At 39.9% G+C, this 27978-nt stretch overlaps 1 protein-coding gene across 3 annotated transcripts; it reads right to left on the bottom strand.

The window, feature by feature from the left end:
* Nucleotides 1–611: 611 nt before the first annotated feature.
* On the bottom strand, nucleotides 612–27945 carry LOC102233687 (phospholipid-transporting ATPase ID). 3 transcript variants are annotated; one of them, XM_023331179.1, is made up of 30 exons: nucleotides 27051–27945; nucleotides 23219–23286; nucleotides 16526–16584; nucleotides 16317–16430; nucleotides 14821–14919; nucleotides 14678–14739; nucleotides 14503–14575; nucleotides 13482–13552; nucleotides 13305–13384; nucleotides 12626–12784; nucleotides 12450–12538; nucleotides 12082–12278; nucleotides 11257–11377; nucleotides 10621–10708; nucleotides 10497–10528; nucleotides 10260–10419; nucleotides 9982–10170; nucleotides 9235–9350; nucleotides 8870–9034; nucleotides 8654–8765; nucleotides 8144–8249; nucleotides 7342–7582; nucleotides 7028–7211; nucleotides 5095–5318; nucleotides 4905–4988; nucleotides 4360–4605; nucleotides 4140–4278; nucleotides 2679–2809; nucleotides 1563–2123; nucleotides 612–1478 (listed from the first exon to the last, which is right to left on the bottom strand). In XM_023331179.1, exons 2-30 carry the CDS (start codon nucleotides 23241–23243, stop codon nucleotides 1389–1391), a joined length of 4017 nt encoding a protein of 1338 aa, XP_023186947.1. In that variant the 5' UTR covers nucleotides 23244–23286; nucleotides 27051–27945; the 3' UTR covers nucleotides 612–1388. The 3 variants fall into 3 exon arrangements, with proteins under 3 accessions (XP_023186947.1, XP_014328025.1, XP_023186948.1); XM_014472539.2 differs by lacking the exons at nucleotides 23219–23286; nucleotides 27051–27945 and adding an exon at nucleotides 20752–21384; XM_023331180.1 differs by lacking the exons at nucleotides 4905–4988; nucleotides 23219–23286; nucleotides 27051–27945 and adding an exon at nucleotides 20752–21384.
* Between the last annotated feature and the right edge of the window lie 33 nt (nucleotides 27946–27978).

Below are 27978 nucleotides of genomic sequence, written 5' to 3' on the forward strand. Positions count from 1 at the left end.
ACAGAGCAACGACCCTAAACATACAGCCAGAACTACAATTCAGTGGTGCTGATCAAAGCATATTTACGTGTTAAAATGGCCTAGTCAAAGTCAAGACCTAAACACAAATCAGAATCTGTGACAAGACTTGCATAAAATGAACAACATCTTATCTGAGACAGAGCAAATTGGCAAAGAAAAGATTTTAGTAATACCTCAACAGGTTTGCAGCATCAGTTACAAGTTTGTGTTTTACAAACTATTAACTTAGATGTGCTAAACGCTTAAAGCAAATGGCCTGAACAAGCCATGCTTTTCAAATTTCTTAATTACTTTTTTCAAAGTTAGTGTTTTTCTTCTACTTCACAATAAGGCTGTGGCCAATCACATAAAATCCCAATACAATGTAGTGAAACATGCTTCTAATGTGACAAAATGTGGCATAATTCAAGCAGAAATAGTACTTTTGCAATTCACTGCAGTTCCTCTTTGTAATCTGCTTCGAAATGGACTAAACTCAAAAAGGTCAGGGGTCAGCGCTTGCAAAAAAAATTCTCATGTTGACCATTTGAAAGGGAAGCAAAAAGAAAGCCCGTAATTTGGGATTATGAAGGAAAGACGTTCCAGAAATGTGATATTTTAATTTTTTTATTTACAAGTAAAAACAAGAAAACTTCACAGGAGTGTATGTTTACAACAAAAACAGGAATTTGTAAAACAACTTCAGCTATTCTTTGCACTCTGCCCAGATCTGACCTAAAGTAAACAGTCATGAGTTTGCCTGTTTATGCACTTTTATTAAAGAGGCACATGAAACTAACACAAAAAAAAGAAAAGGCTTTTGTCAAAACCAAGGCCTAACGTTAAAATCAAAGCACTAAATGCTTCATTTAAGGTGCAACTCAACCAGGCCTTTGAAAACACATCAATATGATGCAAAAAATAGAAACAGAATATTAACACAGCAGATGAAAAAAAAAAAATTAAACGTTGCGACAGACTTGTGGTTAAACTACGTTGCGTTCTCACTGAGAACTATAATAAACAGATTTTTCAACAGTGAAAGCTTTTATTGATAGTAATGCCTGCATCTTACTTCCCTCTCATTCATCTACTTGTTTTTAAGTGTAAGGCATGTGGAATATGCAGGAGAAACGTGACTAATGGCTAAATGTCTCACCATCTGCTTTCAAATCTGCAGCAACACTTGAACACATTAAACCTCATTTTAAAAAAATCAGAACTATTGATGGGAAGGTCAAGGCTATTAGAATAAGCCGCTTCCTCTTGTGAGATATTTTGAGACCAAAACTCTATCTCAGTTGTGTTTCTGTAAGAATCAGTCTTTGGATGGATCCAGAACAACCCACCATGCTTTCTGTGAGGGGAAACTATCTTGTGCATGGGTTTCACTCAATGTGGGGGGTTTCTGTGGCATCACATGGTGGGTCTTGGGTGCTAGAAGCACTGGCACAGCCCCTCCGACCAAACAGAGCTTCCTATGGAGATTAGAGAAGTCATAATATAGTTAACACGCAAAAGTGCATCACTCTATTTTTCTTTTAAGAGAAAAAGCAGCTGACCTGCACAGTCTCCAGAGAGCGTGTCCAGCCTCCAGGTGAGTCTGTCCTGGCTGCAGCAGATGTAGAGCTGTCAGCAGGAGCGACCTGAGCAGGGGCCCGAGGCTCAGCTGGTTCTGAGGCTGCTGGATGTGACAATGAAGACAAGACAACTGCTGTGTCAGTTTCCTCCTCGATTGGTGTTTCTTGTGAGCCTCCCAGAACAGAAGAAGAGTTTGACAGAGCCGGACCCATCCCAGACATGTTACTGGGCGCCGGGCTGCACTCTCCAGACGTGCTCGGTGGAGTGTGATTGTTTTTCTTCCTGCGAAGCGTTTCGATCCAGCTGGAGCTGTGTTTGGAGGCAAAATTGGCGAGGGCCAAGGAGGAGAGCCTCATGTTTTTTCCTGAGGTAATCAGCTCTCCAAAGCCTTCCTGATGGGAGAAGGCGTAGCCGGACCGCCTGGAACCCCCTCGGGCGCCGAGGCGACCCTCGGAGACGCTGCCTGTGCCGCGCCAGGTCCCTGCCATGCTGCGACCTGCCGGTTTCCGCCTCTTCTGCCTCGCCAACTGCGTGTGACGCACCTGTAGATGCACCAAAATAATGGAAAATGGCTATCACTTTTAGTTGCTGTGACATAAAAGTTGTTATGAATTACAAAAAGTATAGTGTTAATTTCATTTTGCTCTATTTTTTGCACATAATATGTGGTGTTGTGTTTTGCTTTCAGTTCCGATTTGACTCGATGGGGAATCCACAGGCTGAAACTCAACAGTCAGAAGCAAGTGTTTGTCACTATCTCATCGAAACTCCAAACTTTTTCAACTGTAGAGAAGCTAATGTCAAATTAAAGAGGGACCCTGTCACAGTGCCTTGGCAGCAGATTTGCTTGGCTGACTTTCCCCCTCCACCCTCTCCCACAGTTTCGGAAAGCAGCACTTGTCATTAGGCCACACTGATTAAGTCAATATTTGCTGGACATTTTGGCTGCATGCACATTTTTTTAGCTATGCAGTTAATGACTGGCCTAACCTGATTTCAAACTGACACACTGGGAAGACACATTAACATGCAGCATCTTTAGCTCATGTTGCAATGAGGATGAAAACATCATTTCTGAAAACTGTGTTCTTTCTCACCGTGTCTGAAAGCTGAGGCTTGAGGTCCAGCTTGAGGAAGCGGAATGCCAAAACTGGAACTACGCATATTGCTGTTGCTAGTGCAATAGTTAACCACACAACTGGCTGCAATAGTGTGTTCTGGGCACTACCTATACTCAGAAAACACACACACACAGACAAACATGAGCACGTACCCTTTGAAATTCAAAGTAATTTTGATGTAACAGGAAAGTTAGTTCTTAAAATTATAAATGGATTGCCATTACTAAGATACAGTTACAATTTAGTTATATATTAGATAATACAGAACCGTAAAAAAGTGCAAAAAATTATCTCACCTGAGATGGAAAACAAAGTACATTTTTACATGTTTTGTTTAGTTGAGTGGTTTACAAATGTAGTTTTATTCCTTGATCGTTTTTCACATTCAGCAATGTTAAATCTTTTTTTTGGGATTTTCTGTGACATACCAACACAAAGTAGCACATAAAAGTGAAGTGCAGAGAAAAGTGTATGCAGTTTCGTTGAAATAGATAAAAATCTGAAAAGGATTAAATTGATTTTATTCAGTTTAATTTACTTTCACAAATAAGACTAAGCACCAAGCAGGGCAGACCCAACACGCCACGCATGTCAGTGAGAAAGTTGTGGAGATGTTAAAATATAAAATAAAATCCTAAGGTTTGAATATCTCCTAGAGATTTATTCAAACCATCATCATGTAAATGAAAGTGCAAACATACCAACACATGGCCTTCCAAATAAACTGAAACACTTAAGCTGGGCAAGAAGAGCAGTAACTAGTCAAGGGACCATTACATTATTTTAACTCTTGAGGAGCTGCAAAGATCCACAAGAAGAAGAATCTGTTGAAAGTTCAACTATTAGGTAAACGTCCTGCAGACCTGGTCGTTGTGGAAAAATAGCAAGAAGGAAGCCATAATAAATCCTGTTTCCAGCATGGGTTATACTGGATGACACCAATATAGCTTTGGTGTCACCTTAAGTTATATTTTGGATGACACCAATATACAACTTTTCCTTCAAGATCCAAAACCATGCGTGGTATAAAACCACCCAGAACACACTATCTCCTATCAAGAAAAATTGGGGGTAGGATTTATATTCAGCAGATTTATCAAAGCCGGTCAGAGTTCATGGGAAGATGAATGAAGCTAAATACAGGGAAATGATGGAAGGAAACATTAGTCTGTGGCAAAACTTCAAAATGGTTGTTCAAAGATATTCTCCATCTGTCCTCCAGTCTGAGTTTAACTAGACAATTTTTAGTTAAAGAAGACATACATAATTTTCTTTCAAATACACAAGCAAACTACTTTGTGTTGGTTTATTACATAAAATTGAATAAATGACACTGAAGTTTGTGGTTGTGATGTGACAAAATGTAAGACTGTTGAAGGCCGTGAACATTTTTGCACGGCTTCATATGCAGCCCAAAGACGAGAGCAAGGGACCAACCTATGAATCGGAACTGATTGGGAAAGATCCTGAAGAGGGTCTGGCTGTGCAGCGCAAACATGATGGTGAAATAGGAGCCCACAGAGCCCCAAACGAACATGTGGTTAAAGACCGTCCAGAAGCCTGTATCTAGAGCGATCTGCAAATAAAGGCATCGTGATTATTTACCAGTGGAGTAAACAGCCATAAGATAAGTTAACTCCAAACAAGAGTCTCTCACCTGTACACTGACAACAATAACTAGGGCTGTCGCCGTTGTGACTGTGAATGTCTGGTAGTCGGCGAGGGGCACCCCGTTGCTCTGGGTGGCATCGGACAGCACGGCGTAGGGCACAAAGAAAAGCACCACTGAGGTGTAGATGCCTTGGGTGATGCAGATGAAGAACTCCTTCTTGTTGAAGAGGAGGTTGAGCTGCCCGGGCTCGTACAACTTAGGATACTCCAGACTTCTGTGATCTGGAACATCCTGCCGTAAAAAGGGAAACGAGAGATGTTATTTGCTAAAATAAGAGTGTGGACAAGTCAACGGCAGGGCTGTTAGCTTGGTGGTTTGAGCAAAATGCAAACATAAGCAAGTACTAACCAAAAGCAGAACAAACATAACACACATTAGACAGCCAAAGTGCCATATATGGGAACATTAAAAGATGAGTTAATGGCTTATGTGTAAAAAAAAAAAATTGGTACTGGTTTGTGCTTTTACTTCATCCTACTGAAAAAGAACACTAACATGTAACCTTGGTGTAAAGTAATAATGAAAAAGACCTGGTCAAAAACCCCCATGGCCAGCACAGGGAGGGAGGTGTACACAATGTTGTAGAGTGTGATGAAGTACTGATCATACACCGTCTACAACAAAAGAAGACAGCAGACAAACACAGACACAAGATGAAACTCTCGATCAGCTCATACCCTCCCAGCACCTTTCCGTCTTAACGCGTTGTTCTGTTTGTACCTGGGCAGAGAAGCCACAGAAGAAGCCGAACCAGAAGTGCACCATGGTGAAGGCAAAGTTCTTGTAGAAGAAGTAGCAGAGGAAACGGCACATACGCAGGTAGGACCAGCGGCCGTGGACCAGCAGGAGACGCTGGAGGAAGCGGAACTGGGCGAAAGAGTAGTCGCTGGCCAGCACGGCCTGGATCCCCTCCTGACCGGAGATACCCACTCCAATGTGAGCACCTGTAGGACGAAAGAAACAAATTAATAGATGTAGAGCTAAATCACTCTGTAGCAGTGTAAACAGTGCAAACTCCAGAGCCATAGAAAGTGTTTGGAGCACAATTCTGATCAGCAACTGTTTAATAAGCAAAATATCCCACATGTATCAACTAGACTAAAATAGGCTTCAGCTTTGTTCTATAACTGAAAGACAAGTCTTATAACTTCGCTTTCAGCTACAGTTCCAGGTGTTTCATAATAAATATGGCATCAGTACTGTTGTAATCAAAAACAAACACGGAGTCACCATGGATATGAAGGATACATTCATTTGTTCTTTTTGTGATGCTTTTTTCAGTTTGGGTTGGTTATTCAGCAAACAGCTTCAATGATTTCTGCGGCTTCTCTGCCCAGGTACAAACAGAACGACGCGTTAAGAAGGAAAGGTGCTGGGAGGGTATGAGCTGATTGAGAGTTTCATCTTGTGTCTGTGTTTGTCTACTGTCTTCTTTTGTTGTAGACGGTGTATGATCAGTACTTCATCACACTCTACAACATTGTGTACAAAGAATTTGGTACTCAAGTTTGGATTTAAAGAAGAGTTGGAATCGTTGTGCTGTCGGAATATCCAAACGTGTGCAAGTTACAATCAACGGATCCACCTCGATATGAAAGGAAATTGGTAAAGATTTTGAAGAACAACCTAGAAACCACCATCAAATCTTGCTTAAAAGAGCCAATACTAGGGTTTCTATTGTTCGGTATGAACTTTTGAGCATGGTGGCGGTGGACAGCTAAAAACCCTGTTAAGAGTCTGTTTACCTGTCAGCAGTTCTAGGACGTTATATATGGGACAATAAAATGAATTATGTCTAGTTTCCCCAATTAATCTAAAATCAACTGCCAGGTGATTGAAAAATGGACAAAATTGAGTGTTTCAATTATTTTTGTAAGACAATGATCAAAATACATATCATAAATTGTTGCAGATTATTATTCTGTAGTGACCGTGACCTCAACCTTGTTGATGATACACTGACAAAGCTTAAGAGCAAGGAATGTGACTGAAAACTAGCTAAGAAAAATAAATTCTACCAAAAAACATGGTTCTCTTAGATTTTTCAACTTTTATCCCATTAGTTTAGTGTGAAGAAAACAGATTTTTTTTTTCTCAGAAATCGACTCTAGTAATCACAGGATGGGAACAAACCACACCCGTCACTATTGCACTGATTCCATTTCTGCTTTAGGCTTGCATAAATTCATTTCATACGCATAAAGACAGACAAAAACACAAAAAGTGGTGCAACCCACAAAAAAACAAAAACAATGTTGCATTAACTACAAACTACAATGCTTCTGCATGTAATTAAAAAGACAAATTGAATTCAACATTACCCAGCAGTACTTGAGAGCTTTTGCATGAATAATTTTTTTTAACGTTTTGCACAAATATTAGTTTTAAAATAAAACTAAACCCAATCCAGACAGTGGAAACCAATGTCTAACCTCATGAAAGCATTGCAACCAGCGCAACACACATTTCAACATGACCGACGTCACGGCTAGTAACACGTAAACAACTCTTACAGCCACTTCTTCTGAATTTCAGCTGCTTCAAGGTGTAGCTGGCCGCCACACGACCAGACCTGACATCTCTCTTTTATTACCCTGCAGTAATCCTGTTACTCTCTTTACTCTCACAGATAAGACCCTTCTGCACAACTCACTTTTGATCATGCTGACGTCGTTGGCGCCATCTCCTATAGCCAGAGTCACAGCCTTCTTATGTTTCTTGATGAGCTCCACCACCTGAGCTTTCTGCAGCGGTGTGACTCTGCAGCAGATAACTGCTTTGCAGGCACATGCTGTCGACACAAACTCGGCTTCCATGTCTGCCTCAAGCGCGTGTGCCTGTCATAGAGCAGGAAAAAGAAAAATCAACAGACTAGAAGTTTCTTTTGGAAATATAAAAGGAATCACTGCAAATGCTCACTTCATGTTTTAACTTTGTTTACATTATGTAAAGGTGTGTTATTCTTACCAAACTATGACCACTGATTATGAGGGCAAACTCCCCTGAGATGCTGTCCATGTCACCAGAGGCAGACGGAGGGAAAGAGGAGCAATGCAGCTGTTTCGACCCTCTTCCTGATGTACAGTCTCCTTCTTGCCCGTCTTTCATCCCATTACCCATGAAACATGCCTCAGCCCAGGCCTCCATCCCTTCTGTTTTCCCCCCATCTTTAGCACGGGATAGTTCTATCATCCTTTCCCTCGCGCTCCTGAAGAGCAAGAGAAAAAAAGTTACTGAACTCTGGCTCATCAGTTTTTAAGGCATAAGCAACCAAAAGGGAAACAAACAAAATGGAGGAACATAACAGGCAACTTATAACATGACACATTTTAAATTGGTTAGCTGAAGGATGATGTATTGTTCAGGTTTTGTCAGAATGAATAAAATTTTTATTTGCATATTAAAGAGTTGACTTTAAGATCCTGGCATCTGCTGTTTATAGTTTTTAGGTCTAGCACTTATTTTCCCTTTGTTTATCTTCTGTCAGCCCTTTTTATGGATCCATTGAACAAGATACTGGGATGGTCAGGTAGGCTTAGCTAAACTGAGCTAAAAAAAAACCCAAACAACTAAAGCTGAAGTAAGCTAAGCAATTCAATGAAGGACAAACTAACATGAATGAAACATAATCAAAATACAGATGAACTAAAATAAGCAAAGGAGAGTAAAGTTAGACAAAACAAGCAAAACTGTACTAAACTAATGCAACTTCTGTCATATTTTCCTGAAGAAACCAGATGTACTTTGATGTCTACAGACAATAGCTGACCTGAGTTCTTGTCGTACACTCTGAACGGTGTGACCTCCTATGATGAACACCTCAGTCATGTCATCAGTCAACATTTTACAGGAGTAGCCAATGTTGACTGCTGTCTCTGTAGGAAAGAAAAAGGAGGAGATTAATTCACACTACACTCAGTTTTTATTATACAGATGTTTAGTTTTCACAACTAAATTCTCTAAACACTTCCTGCTGCAGCGCACTATATTTTGGGTGTCAATTACAATCATATACTTCTGCTAATTATATTTATCTCACTCAGTGGAAACTCTGCAGTTATCGTATCTGATTAGTTTAGTTTATGATCTGTACTGTATTAAGGCATGGCAGGGTAAAAAGAGTGTTTGGGTCAAAAAGGTCTGTCGCATTATACTTTGAGTGTTCTAAATAAAGATTAATAGGTAAGATTAATAACCAAGAATATTCCACTTTTTCTACTTTTCTGAACACCAGATGGCAAATTAACCTGAAAGCTGGTATATAGTGTGTTCATCTCACCCTGTTTGTCTCCGGTCAAAACCCAGATCTTAATGTTGGCCAGAGAGAGGAGAGCAATGGTCTCTGGGACTCCTTCCTGCAGCTTGTCCTCAATAGCTGTAGCACCTAGGAGCTGGACACAGAGACAAATGTTTATATGCAAATTAGATTATGCTCAAAATTAGAAATTTTAATCTTGTTTTGTAGGGGAGACCATGGAAGTAACTATTGACTAACCTTCATATCCTGTTCTATCTTGTCATAAGCTGCAGCCAGCCTGTCCTCCCTGCAGTCAGTGGCCTTATCTGCACAGCGGTGGCTCTCTGACCAGGCCTCCCACTCGTCCTCGGAAAGCTCCCTGTACGCCAGAGCAAGAGTCCGTAACCCATCAGCTCCATACTCCTGGAAACAAAAATATACATGCAGCATGTGTAAACGTATCAACTGTAAGCAACCTGAGGTAAGAGTACACTGCAAGTGAATACTATCTAAAGGAACGCCATGTCTTACATTTTTAACCTTCTCTGATGCTTCAGTTTAAGCAAGGAGACACTAGGTGGCACTGCAGCACCAATTATGTTCATAATCTACTGTTTACTTACATTTAGGTGGTCTGAGGTGATGCTCATCAGTTCCTGGTTGCAAGGGTGGAGTCTCTCTAATAGTACTGTGTCAGCTCCTTTACAGTACAGGCAGATCCTGCCTTCTGGGCTGCGCACTAAATTCAGATGACAAAGATGCATATAAAATATCATGAAATCATCACCTCTCCTCCGTTAACCTCAGATACATATATCTTTGCTTCATGTCTGGTTTAGCAAAACTCATTGCTTTACAAATGTGTTATGCACACTGTGTAATGCATTAGATGGTATAAATGAATGTGTTTACATTTTCTAAAATCTACGAGATTAAAAAGTAACTCAGATCAAGACTTCCTGTCATCTTGTGACAGAGGATATATTTGGGTTTCTCAGAAGTGGGGTTCTGTGGAGCTGGTTTTAGCTGTCAGTATTCATTCTGAATGAAGTTTGCATGTCTTCCTGGTTCTCTCCAGGGACTGAATGACTGGATGGATGTTTTTCTTTACTCAGGCTATTTTTGTTCGATATAAAAAAGTGTTTGTTGGTCTACAACATTTAAAAAACAACAGAAATCTATAAAACTGTAACTTTCTTTACGGTACGTTAAATAAAAAAAAGATTTTTTAAGTCACTGTTCTGCCAAAAAACACAAAGAAAAAAGAGGAAAATATTCCTTAAATATGAAAAGTTCTTTGGGGGCAGTTAGCAAAAGTAAATGGAATAACTCCTTGACAAGTTTAGCAGTATGTTAACAATCCTCCCTACCTATAACAGACATCCTCTTGCGGATGTTGTTGAAGTCCAGTATGGCGAGCAGTGAGTAGGTGACGGTTCTGCCCATCTCGATCGTAGTAATCGTTCCAGGTGTTCGAGAGCGAAACACAAATCCAAAGTTTCGAGCTGCCGTCACCAGAGCGCCCTCATCTGGAGATTGTGCCTTATAGACCAGCTCTCCTGGGTGGACAGATGAAAAACAATGAACAACACAGGAAGTCATAGACAAATGGCAAGTTGCTGTTTTTGTTTCCCTTCCTTCTGCTCACCTTCACTCTTCTCCTCACTCATAACGGTATGACAGAGAGAAAGTAGGCGGAAAAACTCGTGAGTGTGCAAATCCCCCACTTTCACTGATTCCAGCAGCTTTTCATCATAGAAACAGAAATCTGGGTTTGCCAGGGGGTTGAAAGGAGTGAAATCCAGCCTCTGAAAGGTTGACAGGAGAGAATTAGACCCCAACCCAAGGAAACAATTTACTTCCAGGTAAACAAAGAAAGGTCTACCTTTCGTTGTTTTCCTAACGGATCCACTTCACCTGGCAGAAAAACAAATCACAAGTAAGAATGTGGAATATAATTAATATGTTTAAATATACAAACTACTGTGCATGATTTGTTGATCTCTTACCATAAGTTTGCCCATTGATGGAGCACTTATTAAAGGTCATAATGTTCTGAGTTAGAGTTCCAGTCTTATCGCTGAAGATGTATTCAACCTGAATAAAAATGAGCATAAATTCAAAAATGTTGTTTTTTTAAATCATAGAGAAAAAAGGTTCAGGAACTGGATTCATTTCACTTTAAACATCACCTAAAACTGACATCACTTTAAGATTAATGCATGCTTTTGTAAAGGTTTCTTCCATTTTGTATTTGTACTTCACACATTAACAAAAGTTCAAAATAACTGAACTGAATCACCAGAGCTAGCACAAGTTATAGGCAAAGTTTGCAACAGCTTAGAGCCCCACTAAGTTCCCAGAGCACTTTAACTAACACAATCCTGGATTATAAACTCACCAGAATAGCCTAAAGAAAAGCTTCATATTTTTAGTTTATATATCAACAGCATCGTATTTTAACGTGGGCTGAATGAGTTAAACATCACTGTGACACATTTACTCTCCCAAATCCTTAATAATTAATATGGATTTAGCTGGAAATGCCACTTAAATGAAATTCTCCTCTTGTGAGCTGGCCTTGTGAGTAACATTTAGATAAGAAGGTAAGCTGTGAAGCATTAGAGACTCTCTGATGAGCCCACCTGGCCAAGCTCCTCGTTCAGAGTGGTGGTCCTGGACTCGGCCGCTGTGTTGCACCGAGAACAGAACATCTGCCGATCCCAGTTAATGAAGTAGCTGTGACCCAACCGGATCACCTCCACACTAGCAGAGCAAAAACATACATTAAAACATATTAAACTATGGATGAAGACACATATGTTTTTTTATGCATAGCTTAACTCCTATAAAAACAACCGCGATACTGATTTGCTTCAGTGACTAAATAAAGTGGTATTTTATTGTTTTTATACGAAACCTGACTGAATTCCACCCACTCTAGCTCAAAATCTTAAATATTTAGAGAACAGATAGAGGAATTGTAATCAACACAGCTCTAGCTGCAGTGGACCCCCATTTAGCCAGGATTTAGTATTCAAAGGTTCATCTGTTCATGTTGTTTTTGTGGTACATAATTGTCAATTATTCATGAAAAACTTGCTTATCTGCACATTTTTAGCTTTAATTTTGTTGTTATTGGTTCACTTTTCATGTCCAACATGTGATGCTGTCTTTCTTGGTGAAGTCATATCAATCAGTCTTTTATCTGATTAAATTAAAGTCTTAAGTACAAAACTGATTCAATCCGGTCTACCTCACATAGTTTGACCTTGTAAGTGTTATATTTAAGGCTTTTTGTAGTGCAACGCCTTTCTTAATTTAATTTTGCGTATGGTTCTATAAACATGCTTTCAGATGGAGAAAGCTGTCATGATGGGGCAGGTGTTAGTCTCAATTGTTATCTCAACAACAATATTCATAAATTTCATATCTTTTTGTCCTTTTTGATATCCTGCACCTTTTCTTACCTGACATATAGAGAAATAGGAACAACAGTGTTAAGGATGATGATGTATGACCAGAAGGAAAGGAAGGCTGAGAACATAAAGTTGTCCACAGGTGGGTCCCAGGGAAGGTAGCTCTGGAACAAGGAGCCCACCTCTCTCTCCCACACTGCATTGCCCACAGCCAGGATCACACCCATACACACCAGGAAACCAAAGATCTAACAGCGATGCACAAAAAGAAACATCACAGAGGCAGAGTTAGGCCTACTGTCTTGTAATCCAAAATTAGAACGAGTCTGTCATCAGCATGTGCAGATGTAAACAAAGCCCCTGAGATGATATTCTGAAATAGTTTGGGCTATGAAAGCGAGAGGTTTGGAGTGTCTTACCCAGAGGACCAGAGTGTTCATCAAACGATCGATGCTTGTACGCTTAAACTTGGTGCGACCGCTGTTCTGCATTAGCTTGGTATCTGGGCCTGTGGTGCCAACAGAATCAAACCTGCTTGTTATATATACACCGCATTCACCCAATCATTCACAAATACAAATACGCAAATGCAGACCTGCAAAGATAACCAGGCCATAGCACGCCTCCGTGTTGCGGAGGACACATCCTCGGAGCAGCATGTTCTGGTTGGTCAGGGGGTATTTCTTCTCTCGCCAGTAGAGAGTGCCACAGAAGCGATCTAGTTTGTTGTTGGGAGGCTCGCACACCACTTCACCTTCACACAAGAAGACATTGTAGTGTATTAAATACAAATAGCGCACACCTACATGGCAAGCAATTACCAAACCCAGTTGTTGCAAAGCATCTACATCAGAACCAACATGAACTCGAGCTGAATTTATCATCCTGATGCTGCTGTCACTATAAACACACCCGGAGAGACACTTCTTTTGTAAGATGATATCAGGGAGTGTGGGTTGATTTGCTGCAGTATGGCTTTTTCCTGAGTACGTGTGTGTGCGTGTGTGTGTGTGTGTGTGTGTGCATTGGGGGCGTGCTTTGCTGACTCAAAGCTCTTTCGGTGGTGAGTGGGTGGATGGGTGATGACACCGTGTCATTCAGCCGCACCAGAGGACGTACAATGTGAGGATGTGAATGTTTCAATTATTTATTTGTCAGACTTTGAAAGGAGGAAAACATCTGACTTACACCGTTGGCTGCACACTGAAAATCGTCAGAACGATGTACCGGACGGGGAAACCGAGAGAAAATCTACTTGTTTTAACCAGTCTCACCGTCAAACGATGCCAAGTTGTTTGGATCACCGAGCTCAGCCGTCACTGACACAGACTGACGCACCTTCATGTTGGTCTCTCTGGTGGTTGACAGAAAAACATCCTTTTTAGAAGCAGTTGCCTTTGGAGGTTATAATGAACTGTGAGTGGATACTGATGCGCAGGGAGGTTTCTGACCCGTCAAGCTCGGCCGTCTCGATGTAGCACAGGCCGTGTGGTTCAGTGCTCGATAACAGGAGCAGGTCCGCCTGAAAACAGACGGCTGACGTTAGCATTAACTGCAAGGTACATGCAGAGAAACTCTGCTGTTACAGAGAGAAGTCAATAATAATTACACATGAAGAGAGTCGGAGATTAAATGCATGATTATTAGAACATCTGCTGAGGAAGCAAAAAAAAAATCCATTTGCAATCTTATCTATTAGAATAGCTTTCATAAGCAATAATAACTGAAGCTAATTAGGAAGAAACTGTTTGAAACCTGGCAATAAAGTGAATCCTGCTGAATTGGTGTTTACTGTGTTTTGGTATAGATAGATATAATCAGAAATATCAATTTCTCACAAAAAGTTTGATTTTTATTCATTAAAGCTTTTTTCGACAGAATGATGGGAATGAAGTTGGGGGCTGTAATAAATCAAGACAGAAAACAGAGGATGATGGATTTCTGAGTTACACTGCATTTTGAAAAGACAGTTGAGCTGCATGGTATCAAGGAAAGATGTAAATGATACATATTGTTGGAAATTGGTGAATAAAATGGATGTGGATTACAGTTAACTAAGTTACACCTGGCCTCTTGGTTGTTTTTCTTCTTCACATTATCTCTGCTATTCTTTAAGTGCCAATTGAGAGGCAACATATTGCACAGATTTTATGGCTTAAATGGATGTTGAAATACACCATTGAAAAAAAGACATTCATATGCAATTCAAAATAAGAGACATACCCTTTTTTATCACTGTCTGAAATAAAAAATCTTTCATGTTTTGACAAATCCATTCATCCATTATCCAACACGCTTATCCCTAGTGGGGTAAGATCAGGGCATTTTGAAAAAACTAAACAAAAAAACACTGACTTTATTGTTTTTAAGCCACTTTGTTTGTCTTCTGAGGTGAATGGATTGAATATTTATTATTGCAGCTGAATTTGTGTCAAAAAAAATTTTTTTTTAAAAACTCACTCTCACACTTACCGCCACAAACTGATTGTTTTCCAGCTTAATGACATCACCCACTTTAACGTTCATCCACTTTTCGTTCTGTAGCCTGCCACAGCAAATCAGAATAACATGTAGAGTATAAATGGGACAGTTTGAACTGCAAAAAGCAAGAGCACACGCATGTAGGTTTTCGGCTGCGATGACTTACGAGCCTCGGATGAGAACCTGAGACTGCCGATTGTTCACTTGGTTGTCGCTCTTGTGGCGAAACTGCAGGGCACAGATACAGTGGTGTTACGTCAATGAGATGAGTGTGCGCTCAACTTCAGGGTGTGGAGAACACGTGCTCACATAGTCGTCGGTGGCATCCTTTACTGCAGTGATGCTCAGCACCAGAGCCAAAGGCACAATGGTAGTGAACCAGGACAGGGAGGAAATCTGAGGTATCAACTAACAACAGGAGAAGATGAGATTTTTCACATTAGTATAAATGGGTAGCAACAATGCCATTAAAATTATTTAAACATATAACCCTCTGTGTATTTAATTGGGATTTTATGCGATGAACCATTACAAAAAGCAGTTCCTAATTTTGAACTGGACAGGAAGTGATGCAGAGTTTTCAAAGTTTCAAGGTGATACAAGTCGGACAAGTGTGGTGTGATTTTGTGTTTAGTCCCACGAGTGAAAGACTTTTATGCAATTACAGCTGCAAGTCTGTTGGGGTTTGTCTCTATTAATTGTGCCCATCTAGAGACTGAAAATGTTACCAATTCTTCTTTGAAAGAGCTCAGCCAGATTAGGATGGTAGTGTCTGCAAAAAGAAGGTTTTAAGTCTGGTTATAGATTCTTAAATGGGTTTAGGTCTGGACTTGAATGGGGCATTACAACACATGAATGCAATATGTCTGGAGTCAAAGCACTCCATTGCAGAGTTGAGTTTCTGTTTTGGGTCATTGTTCCAGTGGAAAGTGATCCTCCGCCTCAGTCTAAAGTCTGTTTCTCCTTTCAGTCTCGTTTCTTTGCGTGCTAGCCTGTTTTAACAAACTTTTTATCAACACTGACCAGCTTCTGTGTCCTTGAATAACGTCCTCACAGCATGATGCTGCCACCAATATGACTCAAGGTGAGATTTGTAAGTACAGGATGTTGATCATCCCAATAAAATATGTAGAAGTTTGCTTGTAAAAAATTTTCAACATTGGTTCATGATGGGAGCAACTAAATTTCAGAAGTTAATTCTATAAAATAAAGACTGTTTTCTGTTAAATTTGTAGCTTTAAGAAATCATTGTCCAGTTTTATATTCATGTTATGATAACATCGTGAGAAAAATAGAACATGTATGAACATAGAGAGTTTCAGATCCAACTCCCACTGTTAATTTCCCGTTTCAGAAGACAAAATCAGCAACAAAAAGGCTTTCAAAACAACACGAGACACTACAGTGGTTCCACCTATCTGTTTCATACAGCGAGAGGACAAAAACTATGTATCAGCTATGAATACAAATCTTAAATATTTACCATACTTTTTTATTAGCCAAAATGTAGCTTTAGATTTTGTTGCTCATTATTCTACATTCAGTAAACAGAACGGATTTTGGTTACTGTAACTGGCCTAAAACAGAAAACATTTAGTCTGATTGAATAGCAGCGAGTGAGAAAAAGAAGACCATCTTCACTGTAAATATAGATATTTGGTTTCAGCTCTAGATACTTTATTGCAATATGATAAGTGTCTGTCTCTTAGGCTTGTTTTTCATATGAATCGTTCTCAAGTTTTTATTTTGTCAAACAAACAATGTGGGAATGCCAAGTTTCCTAATTTCTGCCTGGCTATGCTCACCTGTAGAATGAGCAGGAAAAGGAAGTAAGTGTTGGCTACTTCCTGGAACTGCTCAAACAGATTGACAGGCAGGAAGGTGAGGATGTTGTACTTTGATGTCACGATGCAGTTGCTCTGTGTTGAGAAGAGAGAAAAGGACAAATGATTATTATAAAGGTTATCATCCGAACTTTGTAATACCTAAAAAGGAAAAAGGGATATAATCTCACCGCATATTGAAACTTTTCATTGTGTTCTCTGTCATTGGCTTTGACCTTTCTCTCCTCCTCTACAGAAATAAAATGAGGTAAAAGACGGTAAACAATGAAATTCATATAGAATAATAGAACAGATACAACAGCATTGCACAGCACTAAAGTTATTTTAATAAAGTGACTTAAATAGACTTAATCTTCTTTATTGGGTCCTGACACTCTCACCATGTGAATTAACCCTCTATGGCATGGCGTTGCCCTCAGGCAACAAACCACATAGCTGTACCTCACATTGCTCCTTTATTTTATTTTTTGGGGGGCATGATTTTTTACATATTTTTGTCCAAAAAATAGTTCTTTTATGAATATAGTTTTTGTTTGATTTGTATTTCATTTCTCATAATCAGTGTAGACAATCTTGGTGTTCTAGACCAATGTTACCCTGAGGCAACAAACCCAAATCTGGTTCCAGGAGGTGTCAGAGTCCGATTTTATGATTGACATGTAATTAGGGACCACCAAGCTCCCAAAGAATGCAGGAAAATATTTCTTCCCCACAAAAATAAAAAGTCATGCCATAGAGCAGGGGTGGGCACTCCTGGTCCTCGAGGGCCGGTGTCCTGCAACTCTTAGATGTCTCCCTGGTCCAACACACCTGAATCCAACAGCTGAATCTCCTCCTAAGTGCAGTCAAGTTCTCCAGAGTCCTGTTAACGACCTCATTATTTGACTCAGGTGTGTTGAAGTAGAGATGCATCTAAAAGTTGCAGGACACCGGCCCTCGAGGACCAGGAGTGCCCACCCCTGCCATAGAGGGTTAAGTTTTGGGAATTTGCCTTCTGCCAAAACCTTCACCTCTGGAGGAGAAAATGGAAGCCACTGGTAAAAGAAAGCCAAAGGAATTACGACTGAAAGTTGGCCACAGGTGGCATCTGGTCAGACGAGGTCATAAAATAACTCTTTAGCTAATACAGTGAGGCCGAAAACTCTGTCTCCAAGCATAGTGATGGTGGGATCATGCTGTGGGGAGGAACAAGGCAGCTTAGATGGGAAGACAAAGGGATGCAAATTCAGAGCAATCCTGGAAGAAAACCTCTGAGAGGCTGTAAAACACTTGAGACTGGATGGAGCTTCACCTTCAAGCAGGACAACAACCTAACATACAAAAATATCTACAGTGGAATAGCTTAGACCAGGGATGTGAAACTCCTAAACTCCTAAACTCAGAGGTCAGTGTACTGGTAGGTTTGAGGTGTGTTTGTGCTTCAGCTCAAACGAATCAAATAATTAGGTGATTGGCAGGACATTGTTGAACTTGACCTCCACATGATTTGGGATTGCTGAAACAAGAACACATCTGAAGGCTGCAGCACACCCTGGAAGAGTGTCTCGCCTAACGCTGGTTTTGTGCAAAAAATGTCCAGTCTCTGGACGTATAAAGCTGGTAGCTAGAGCTGTAACTGCAGCTATAGGTAGATCTACATGTTTTTAACTCGGAGTGCACTGCACACTTTTTGACAGCTGAAAACCACGTCAGTTTTACTCCACCTCAAAATTTGCATTAATTAAGATCTTCTTTGAGTGAAACGACACAGCTCCAGACATATATGCAATAAATATTATCACCAAGGCATAGTGCATGCACTGGACTGAAACATCCTCAACAAACTTTTGACATTTAAAAGAGAGTCGGTGCGGCTCTACAGGAAGGGACGTCTCACTAGAGAAGCCATTAAACCCATAATAAACACGCACACATAACACAAACAAAGACTCTGTGGTTTCCTGTGTCTTTGCAGCTCTGTGAAACTCTCTAAAACCAAGTAGAGCCCATGATCTAGATCTGCACCTCTTCTGAGATGAGTTTCAGCAAACAAACACAGGCTTAAAGAGTTCCCACAAGGACAAGCTTCTCATGTGAAGCTCTAAGACCGACCTGATGTGGAGGATGAGCACCTGATCTGTTGAAGAGATTTGGAAAAAATGGATTTATATCCTCTTTCCATACAAAACCTCCAACCCGTGGTGGAAAAGATTCTCTCAAGTAGAAACTTATTCAAAGACATTAATTATTCATTTTAATTTATGCTAATCTAAAATGAACGAAACAGGAAATTTAATATTTGCATTCGTTGTAGTATAGTTTTTCTAAAAACACTAAACATCAACAGCCTTTGTAGGATGTTTAGCAGATTTCAATAGATTTTGAGAACAAACCAAAGATCTTTTGTGTGTGTAGACTAGTTCAGATGCTACTGTCTTCTTAAATATTGCCAAATAAACTCAAACATATTAAAATTGGGAATGTGTGTAGGCTGTATCATCTCTTTGAGAACTCATTGTTTGTTATTTTTACAGAAGAAACCTGCTAGAGATATTTTTCTATGACTAAGAAATAAATCTAGAACCAAAGATGTTTTCCTGATCACTGTATGAATCTCAATTGAGGACGCCAACAATTTCTGACTAAACCCTCAACTGTGATTTCAGAAATGAAATTCCTCAAACCTTTCACCATGCACAACTGTTGGGAGCTATGCAACAACAGTGGATAGCTTTCATTTAACTACTATGACAGAATGCCATAGGTGCAATTATGAAAATATCCCACTGTCAATTGTTAGTGTTATTATAGCAAAATGGAAGAAACTGGGAAAAACAGCAACATCAAATAAAATCCCAGAGGGTTCAGGGGTCAACATGCTGAGGGGCACAAAGTGCAACTTTTAGATCAGTCCTCAACTCAACCTGAAAGAGAGTCTTCGTAATCAATTAGAGCAGAGATCAAGTCCTCTTGTCCAACATCGGTGTCCGACCTCACAAATGCACCTTTAAAAAACTGGGGAAAAAATCGCCTTATATATGAATTGTTAAATCTACTGAACACTGAAAGAACAAATACTATAGCTGACAGAGTTTGGAAGTGAACAAACTCAGCCCAGCTCTCGCCTCATGTTCTTTCAATTTCAGATAGTAATTGTGTGGGTGTCCATTCTCTTAAACGTATTCCACTTAAACCCCTACACCTCCTCCGCTTTCCGATTCTCTCTTCTGTTTTCTGACATTGTCATTTCATTGCATTTAAAGGTCATGGCGCTGATGTTTATTTGCTCAATATGCACTGCTAACACTGAGGAGAGCAAGGTGCCGCTGCCGGGTAAGCACTGAGGGTTCCAGCCGCCTTACATCCGGCCCTGGCCTGCCCCCTGTGAACTGACCACCTCAGCCTGAATGAACGATAGTCTTTACCAAACTGCGCAGTAAGTGTTTAATGTGTCTGACAAGTTCAAGGGCATCAGAAGCCCTGACACAGACAGCGTGCTGCACAGTGGGCCAACATCAATCTATGAAGCTGCAAACTTTCAGTTGCAGACATTAGAGTCTAAATAAATTTTCATCATTCCCTCATAAGCCACTGATCTGAGTCACACAACATCAGCTTTAGGGAGTGAAGTTACAGCAATAATGACCACATTAGCAGGTCAGTCTGAGTTATAGGAAATGATGGTCTAATTCTGAGCTAAACTCAGAATCATGGTCACGAGACTCTCCGGAAGAGTGCATCTTTGTTGATGATGATCTAATTAGGCAAAAAGGATTGTCTGCAGTCCTGCTCATCCACAAACCCAAAGCTAATTAGCTGGAAAACAATATTGCATGTGACAGACTGATTGGGTGGGGGGTCGAATGAAAGGGGACATCAAGTGGGATCTGTGATCGTTATGCAGAGGAATGAAGTGTCCAGGTGGAGCCTGGAGGACTGATCACTGTCAATAAACACTTTATTGCAGCCATTTATTGCAGGATTCTTGCAAAATTTACATTTAAAATTCAATAAGTTCCTTGACTGAATTATTATTATTTTGTTTATTATCTGTTATTTTCTTAAAGTTTCTGTAACGCTCTGGACATTTAAGTAATAAAAAATAAATAAATCGATATTTATATATACATATATATATATAAATATCGATTATGGCATCTGATTATTCAAAGTCAAATTATTTATTTCTGGGATTGTTGCACTTCCATATTATACCATTATAACTACAAAAATAAAAGCACATTCCTTCATTCTTATGGAGATGTGATATGAGGAGGAATGCAGATAGAAATGACTGAAACTGGTTTGGATGGAGATGGGATGAAAGTTGAACTTATCTAAAGTGATAATGATAGATGGTCTTTATTTGTAAAATGAGATGGCATTTGTACAAACAGCCGCAGCCTTTAACTCGTACCTGTCCGCTTCTTTTTCGCTTTTCCTCCCCCAAATCCTGTCTTTTTCTTTTTTTTAATGGGGAGAACCACTGGAAGCCATTTCTCCGGGATGTCTTTCAGTACTGTCATCTTTTGCTATTTCTTCTTCTGCTGCACGAAGAATAAACTGGACCGTCAAATCTCCGCGAGGAAGAGGTGACGAAGCTTCCGAACCAACTTCAGTAGAGTTGGATGGATCGGACCATCTCCACCCTGCCTCTCCTGCTGCTTCCTCGCTGCACGCCTGATGTGCGCACACGGGCTCACGCTCAGCGGCGCGCGCCTGGCTCCGGTGTCTCCCTCTCTGTCTGCACAAATGATGAGGTCATGGTTTTTCTAAAATGACCAATCCATCCCCAAGCAGTCGCAGCCCCAGACTCCCTCAGGTCTGGCCGGTGGCAGATATGACCGCTACTTCGTTGCAGAAGCTTGCATGTTGCAAGGGCGCCGATAAAGCACCGCGATGTCTCAAACTGCACCTTCAATCAATTGAGGCTCGCCTCGAGTTTCATCCCCAACATAAACACTGCCCAACGTGGAGCATTACGTAACCCCGTTGCGGTTACCATGGAAACCGCCACTGCAGGGATCCCACAGCTGAGCAAACTCGCTGATTAAGAAGGACGCGCGCCATTTTGGCTCAAGAATCACTGCGAGCACTACAGCCAGATTGAGGAGTTTGGGGGCCAAAATATTTCCTGCGAGTTGAGCAAGAGTGGGTGCGCCGCAGTGGGCGGGGCCAGGCAGGTGGCACCGCACGTGCTGTACCGCGTGCCTCGTGCCAGATATGAGACACGAACGGTTCTCCTTTCATTGGCACATCAATAGCAAAAATATCGCCCTATGAAAGATTTGGAAGAGTATTTAAAAAAATGTAACATCCATAAAGCTACCAAATGAAGTGAAACGTCACTGAAAATGAAGATGAATGATGCATTTCTGACCCTGTCTTACATGACATAACAGCCACGATTCTTGAAGCACATGTTGTACAAAATACTGTCCTGTGGAGCGCATGATGAAATACTGATTAAGATAATTTACAGAGGGGTATTTTTGACTGACTCAACAAAAACTGGGGGTTTTATTGTATGGGAGTAGATATACAATATCTGGTTCAAGATGTTATGATATATATATATATATATATATATATATATATATATATATATATATATATATATATATATATATATATATATATATATAAATAGACAGAAAAAATTAAATGTAGTTATTGACTTCACAAGAGGAACAAGAATCATGTCAGTCAGCTGCATGTTTAACTCTTGTTACTAAACATTTGATAGATTCTCACTTAGTTATAAAATATTTGAAATGAATTTAAGTTGCAGGTAGCTGAGCTTCACCTGTCTAAGAGGAAACAATTTCAGGTAGTATTAAACAAATAGATGTTAGTACAAACCAAGTCAACCTTGTGGAAAATTCAGAAGAAACCTGGAAGTTTTCATCCAAGTTATGACCACAGATATAGAATATTTTGTGTACAAACTAAAATAATTCAAAAGCTTGTTCCTGTTTCTTTCCCACTATGGCGTGACTTAACTGGGATGCTAACTGACCACTTTGCACACGCTTTGAGATTGATCTGAGCACATAGATCTATGTGAACAAATCATTTACAGCGTGGTCATTTAAATCTCTCACACGCTCACTTAATGGTGTTCTGTTACACGCTCAACTCTGACAACTCTCAGCTGTGTGCTTTCGAGAGCACAGAAACAACACTTCTGCTCTGAGAGCTCTCAGCACTTTGCAGGACATTCAGACCAAGAAGCTGTGGTTCTGGATGAACTTGAGATTGAGGCATAATCCAACAAACCACAGAAAGGGCATCATCAAGGGGAGACTGGAGACAGGTCTCCATATTTGGAGTAGATTCTGCTAGAGTAGAAATGCAACTTTGGTATTGAAAATCAACTTGCTTTTGATACTTTTATATTTTTAATATGTTGTCATTATGATGATTTTCACAAGTCAAATCTTTTGGTGTGACATACTTGTGGGCGGAGCTACAGCACTGACCAGAAGTGCCAACTCCTTTGAGTAAAACAGGTTCAAATACTCAGATGCTGGATCTTGGAGGATAGACTTTGCATCAGACAACAGAAAACAATGGGGGGAAATGTTCTAATGTGGGGCTGGTTCTGCTGTTTCTGTTTAGACAATCATATCTAAATCTAAAGTTTCGAGATGCAAATATTTCTATTTGTAAATACGTGTACAGATTTGGAAAATTCCTAAATTAAGTTCCTTTCTATTTCAGATGGCAAAGGAACCATGAGTGCGTAAATGTGCACTGTAAAACTTGTAAACAATTTTCTGTGGGCTAAATAGCACCAGATTAATTTTAGGTCAGTTTCACTTCCTATGTTTCACACAGCTTGAATACTCAGATGTTGAATGTGTTTAATATTATGCACTGACCTGGAGGAGGCCTCTTTCTGAACATCTCCGCTCTGCCGCCGTCCTTTTGCTCAGGCCCATGAGACTGTCTGCAGAGGTAGAAGAAAAAAGCAATAAGACCATTAGAAGCTCCATTATTACAACAAACCGCTCACATAAAATCAAGAGCAAAGAGTTGCACTGATTCAGAGCAGGAGGGAGAAGTGAATTAAGAACCATAGAAACAAGTAGTGTCACAAAAAGCACTTATCACCTTTCTTTGATTCAAACTAAACTATAAGTGTTATTTTTTTTATGCATAGGGTTTACTTTCAAGTGAAAAATGGATGCAAATTAGATATGCACTGAAACTGCTGCACAACAGGACCAACATACACATCCAGCAGACCATCTCTGCTCTCTGAGAGCAGTAATGAGGAAATGACATTCAGCAGATAGCTGCATCTGTCTCACTGACTCTGTCTGGGAGGCTGGTGGCGTTGGCCAGATACACCATCACTCTTTTCTCTCCGGCGGATGAGACAGAATAACAGAGCGGACGCACTGCACAATTAAACCTCTCCTTTTCCTCCCCTCTTCATTTATGCTGACTTGATTCTCTGGAATACCTCAGTGCTTTTATTCACTGTGCTTTGTCTCAGTTAAGTACAGAACCTGTGAGGCAGAGGATGACAGATGAGCCATTACACATCTTTCTCTTGGGTTTAGCAGTGCATACAATACAGCAGACGCTAAAGGCAGCAAACATCAAATCACTAATCAATACTCTTTGAGAAGGAGCTGCTCTGCTCTTCTCCATGCCAGTTGGGCAGATTAACTTTCAGCTACTGTTTCCATCTTCGCTTTCCACCCTGCTTTACATTATTTTTTTTCTGCCTGGTTTCTTGTTACTCCTTGCACTCCACAAACCCACAGAGGCATGAAAACATTTGGAAACAGCAGGCTAAAATTTGTCGTTGTGACGATTTCAGTAAGAAGTGGAGTAGAATTGTTATTTTTATCAAAACATGGTGATAAATGTTATTATTATGGCTTGTTTCAGGTAATTTAAGCCTTAGGAAATAAATCTTCAGGAAAGAAAATTGAAGAAGGCTGCAAGACAAATGCAAAATGCTTTAAGCTATCTCTTTTTTCTTGGTGCATAATGTGATTATCAAATGTCTGTTACTGGAACCGTGGAGGTCATGCAGAGGTCTGGAAACCCAAAGCGTAAATCGGTCTTGTTTGAAAGTAAAAACTTTTGATTGTGATTTAAAGGTGTTTGGAGCAACTGAATAAATTCTAATGAATATGGGTGTCAGGAAACAATACAGGCTTATAGAGCAAAAAGGTTAGATGTACTTACTGATGAAGAAAAGGTTAGAACTTTATGGATGTACTTAGAAAATAAAGATTTAAGTGTGAGGAGAAAAAACATCAATCTCTACAACATCCAAGTATCAAAGAGACAACAACTGCAAAAGCATAATCAAGCTATAGCCACAACTTGATTGTACTTTATTGTTATATTAAATGACAGACCAACACAAAGACAAGCACAAAAAGATAAACTTTTCTACATTTTCTTTCTTACAAACACCGTAAAAAATGTTTCTTCAACTGTAAGAAGTCACCAGAATAGTAAATCCAGTGCCATTGGGTGTGATGAAATGTCCTTGTATCGGTTAGAAAACATTAGTGACTAAAGAACCTCAAGAAGGCGTCAGTGATGAAGAACAAGAAACACAGCAGACAGGACAGAGAGGAAATTACTGAGACATTTGAGACTGGGTGAGTTTAGAAACATTTTTCTAAGCTTTGAACAAAGAGACGGGTTTTGCAAAAGAGAGCATTAATCAGAGAAGCAGCTGAGTGGATCCCAGCTCTTACACAATCACCTTATTGCATTTTAGAAATCACATAATTCTTTACATATATCACAGTAACAGCGGCCCTGACCTTTAGTTTCCTTCCTTCATTATGCTGCTGTGTTTTTTCATGTAGATACAACAATGTGAGAGCGAGAGCAGCTTGCCATATTCTCTCACCTCTCTTCGCTCCTCAGCCTTTGTGTTTTCAAACCTCTTCCTCTCTGCTTGTCCATCAGTGACGTCTGGTGTGAACCTTGAGACCCGCAGGTCACTTGAACCGAAACTGATTTCTTGGGGAAGTGAGAACCACTAGAGACAAACTGAATAACTGAGCCCCATTCCTGACACCTGGGTTAAATGTGTTTCATTACTTAGACAAGAGTCTGGTGGATGTTTGTGAAAATCCCCAGTGAAATCTACCACTTTGAACTGCAACACCACCTGCAAGACTCTCATCATTACTGTGAAAAGCAATGCAGGAGTCTGTCACCAAGTTATTTTACAAGACTGTCACAGGATTTCATTCACAATCAACCACCGCTTATGTTTCTGCTTCTATATATGATTTCAGCCATAAAACACTTTTTTGCAGTTGTGTAATTTCCTCTAACAACATCTGTTCATCCACCTATTCAATGATCTCTCTGGTGATTTTAGTGTTGCCCTAATCTCCTCCCAGTCTTATGTGCCTGGAAAGGTTTTAGGAATAAGGCGCCTTGGTGACATCCTGATCAGATGCCTCAACAACCTCAGCTGACTTTTTTCACTTCAGAAGAGCTTTCTGGTGGCTACCTTCAAAAGTAACCTCCTGATAGCTTCTAAATGTCCTCATCAGATGTCTGAACCTCCTCAGCTGTATACGGGGGAGTCTAGTCACCTTTCAGGTTTCAACCACATGTATCACTTTGATGTAGTTTGTACAGATTTGGACAGATCTGATTTACTTACAGTGGTGACAGTTTCAGGATCTTCTTCAGCAATAGTAACAGTTCAGGGACTGCTATGCACTTACTTTATTTATCAAACGTTTAAAATATGTTTTCCCAGAAAGGCATTTCTGTTTGAACTCCAGGCTGGGACACATTAAAATATACAGGACAGAGAATACTGAGAGCTACGGTTTAGCAAGAGAAACAACCAACAGAAGGTTCTCTGGTTAGATGAGACCAAAATACAATTTTGCGCCCTACACATGTGCTATCAGTGGCAGAAAACTAAAACTCCACATCATTTTGAAAACCCTGCCCAAACCATAAAAGATGGCGGCAGCAGCATCATGCTGTGTGGATTCTTCTATTAAACAGGAATGGGGATGCTGGTCAGAGTTGGTGGGATGAAGGATGGAGAGGAAGACAAAGCAAGATGTTTTGAATCTATAAAGACTTGAGACTGTGGCAGAGACCCTCCAGCAGGACAAGACTAAACACACAGCTACGATGTTTAAAACCATTCTTTCTTTTCCTTCCACTTCATGCCTATTTGTGACTTTGTGTTGGTTTATCACATGAAATCCTGATAAAACACAGAAAAGTTTGTGTTTGTTACAAGAGAAAATGTGGAAAGGTATGTGAATAGTACTGCAAGACGCTGTAAATAATATCCAACCTCTTGTATTTCTACTTATACTCCATATCAACACATCATGTCACATCAAATACAGCTTTAGTCAGTTTAGAGAGGTATTTATTCCACTGACATACAACAATAAATGAAAGTAAAGGCAGTCTGCAGGCACAGGAGGAACTCTGAGTTTCATAAATGTTATGACTCACAGAAAGCGACAGTGACTTTATTTGAAATCCCCTGAATCTAACCACCTCTTCTACATAAACTGCTCTATATGATTGGCAACTTTGAAAAATATATATTTTTTTAGTGTAACAACACAAACTGATCACTTTCCCATCGAGACAAACCTTTACATTTCCAGGTGATGAAGTCATAAAACATCAAAATTGAAAGCTACATACATAAAAAAGCGTGTCAACTGAAAAACATCCTACCTTTTTCAACTTTGCATCAGAAATATGTTTCTGTAGGAAACGCTGTAGAGCTGGAGGTCATGATGAGGTTCAGACTTCAGCTAGAGATGATGTGATGAAAGGAGGACTTAGTGGGGAGAGGAGAAGCAAAGGTGGAGGCTCAGCAAGCATTCAGAGGGGTCAGGATCAGGGAGGACTGGCTATGATTGGAGGAGGGACAGACAGAGAGAGAGAGAGAGAGAGAGACAGAGAGAGATGTTGATGAGCAGAGGTAGGAGGAAGGGTTTCACCTACTTCACCTTCTCCATCTGAACTTCCTGCTTCCAGGAGCTAAATCTGCTGAGTCTCACATTTCTCTCTCATTATGTCTTACATCTGCAAGACAAATATATTAACTGCTTTAAACCAATTTGCCTTTTTAATACTATTTGTATTTTATACGGTACTGTTTTACAACCTCAAACACACATCTTACCACTTATAATCTACACTACTTTTTGTCTGCGTAGTGTCATGGCGCCCTCTGCTGTTTACTATGTCCCCTACAGCTGTTCCTCACTCCTTGCTATAACCTCATTAAAATTTGTTTAAAGTATTTTTTAAAATTATATTCTATTACTGTGCCAATTAATAAATAAGTAAAAATAAATGGGTTTCATCTGTTTTTATTTTGATAACTTCCCTGTTTATTTACTTTCTTGAATCTTGACATACAAGTTTGTTCCTTTGTGTTAGTTTATTTAATTGTCAGTTTTGTTCTTCGTGCTTTTGAATTTTGTTCTTTTTGATTACTCTTATTTTTTCCCCCTCTTATGTCTAATGATTGCTTTTTTTTAAGTAGAGCATTACAGCCTTGCAGATTAGTAAATATACTTCCTCACGTTTTACAACTACTTTAATATCTTTAAAGTACGCCTACTGCTCACTGAGGCATTTCATAGAAAGTAAA

This window comes from Xiphophorus maculatus, chromosome 3, assembly GCF_002775205.1.
Source record: "Xiphophorus maculatus strain JP 163 A chromosome 3, X_maculatus-5.0-male, whole genome shotgun sequence".
In the NCBI taxonomy this organism is placed as follows: domain Eukaryota; kingdom Metazoa; phylum Chordata; class Actinopteri; order Cyprinodontiformes; family Poeciliidae; genus Xiphophorus; species Xiphophorus maculatus.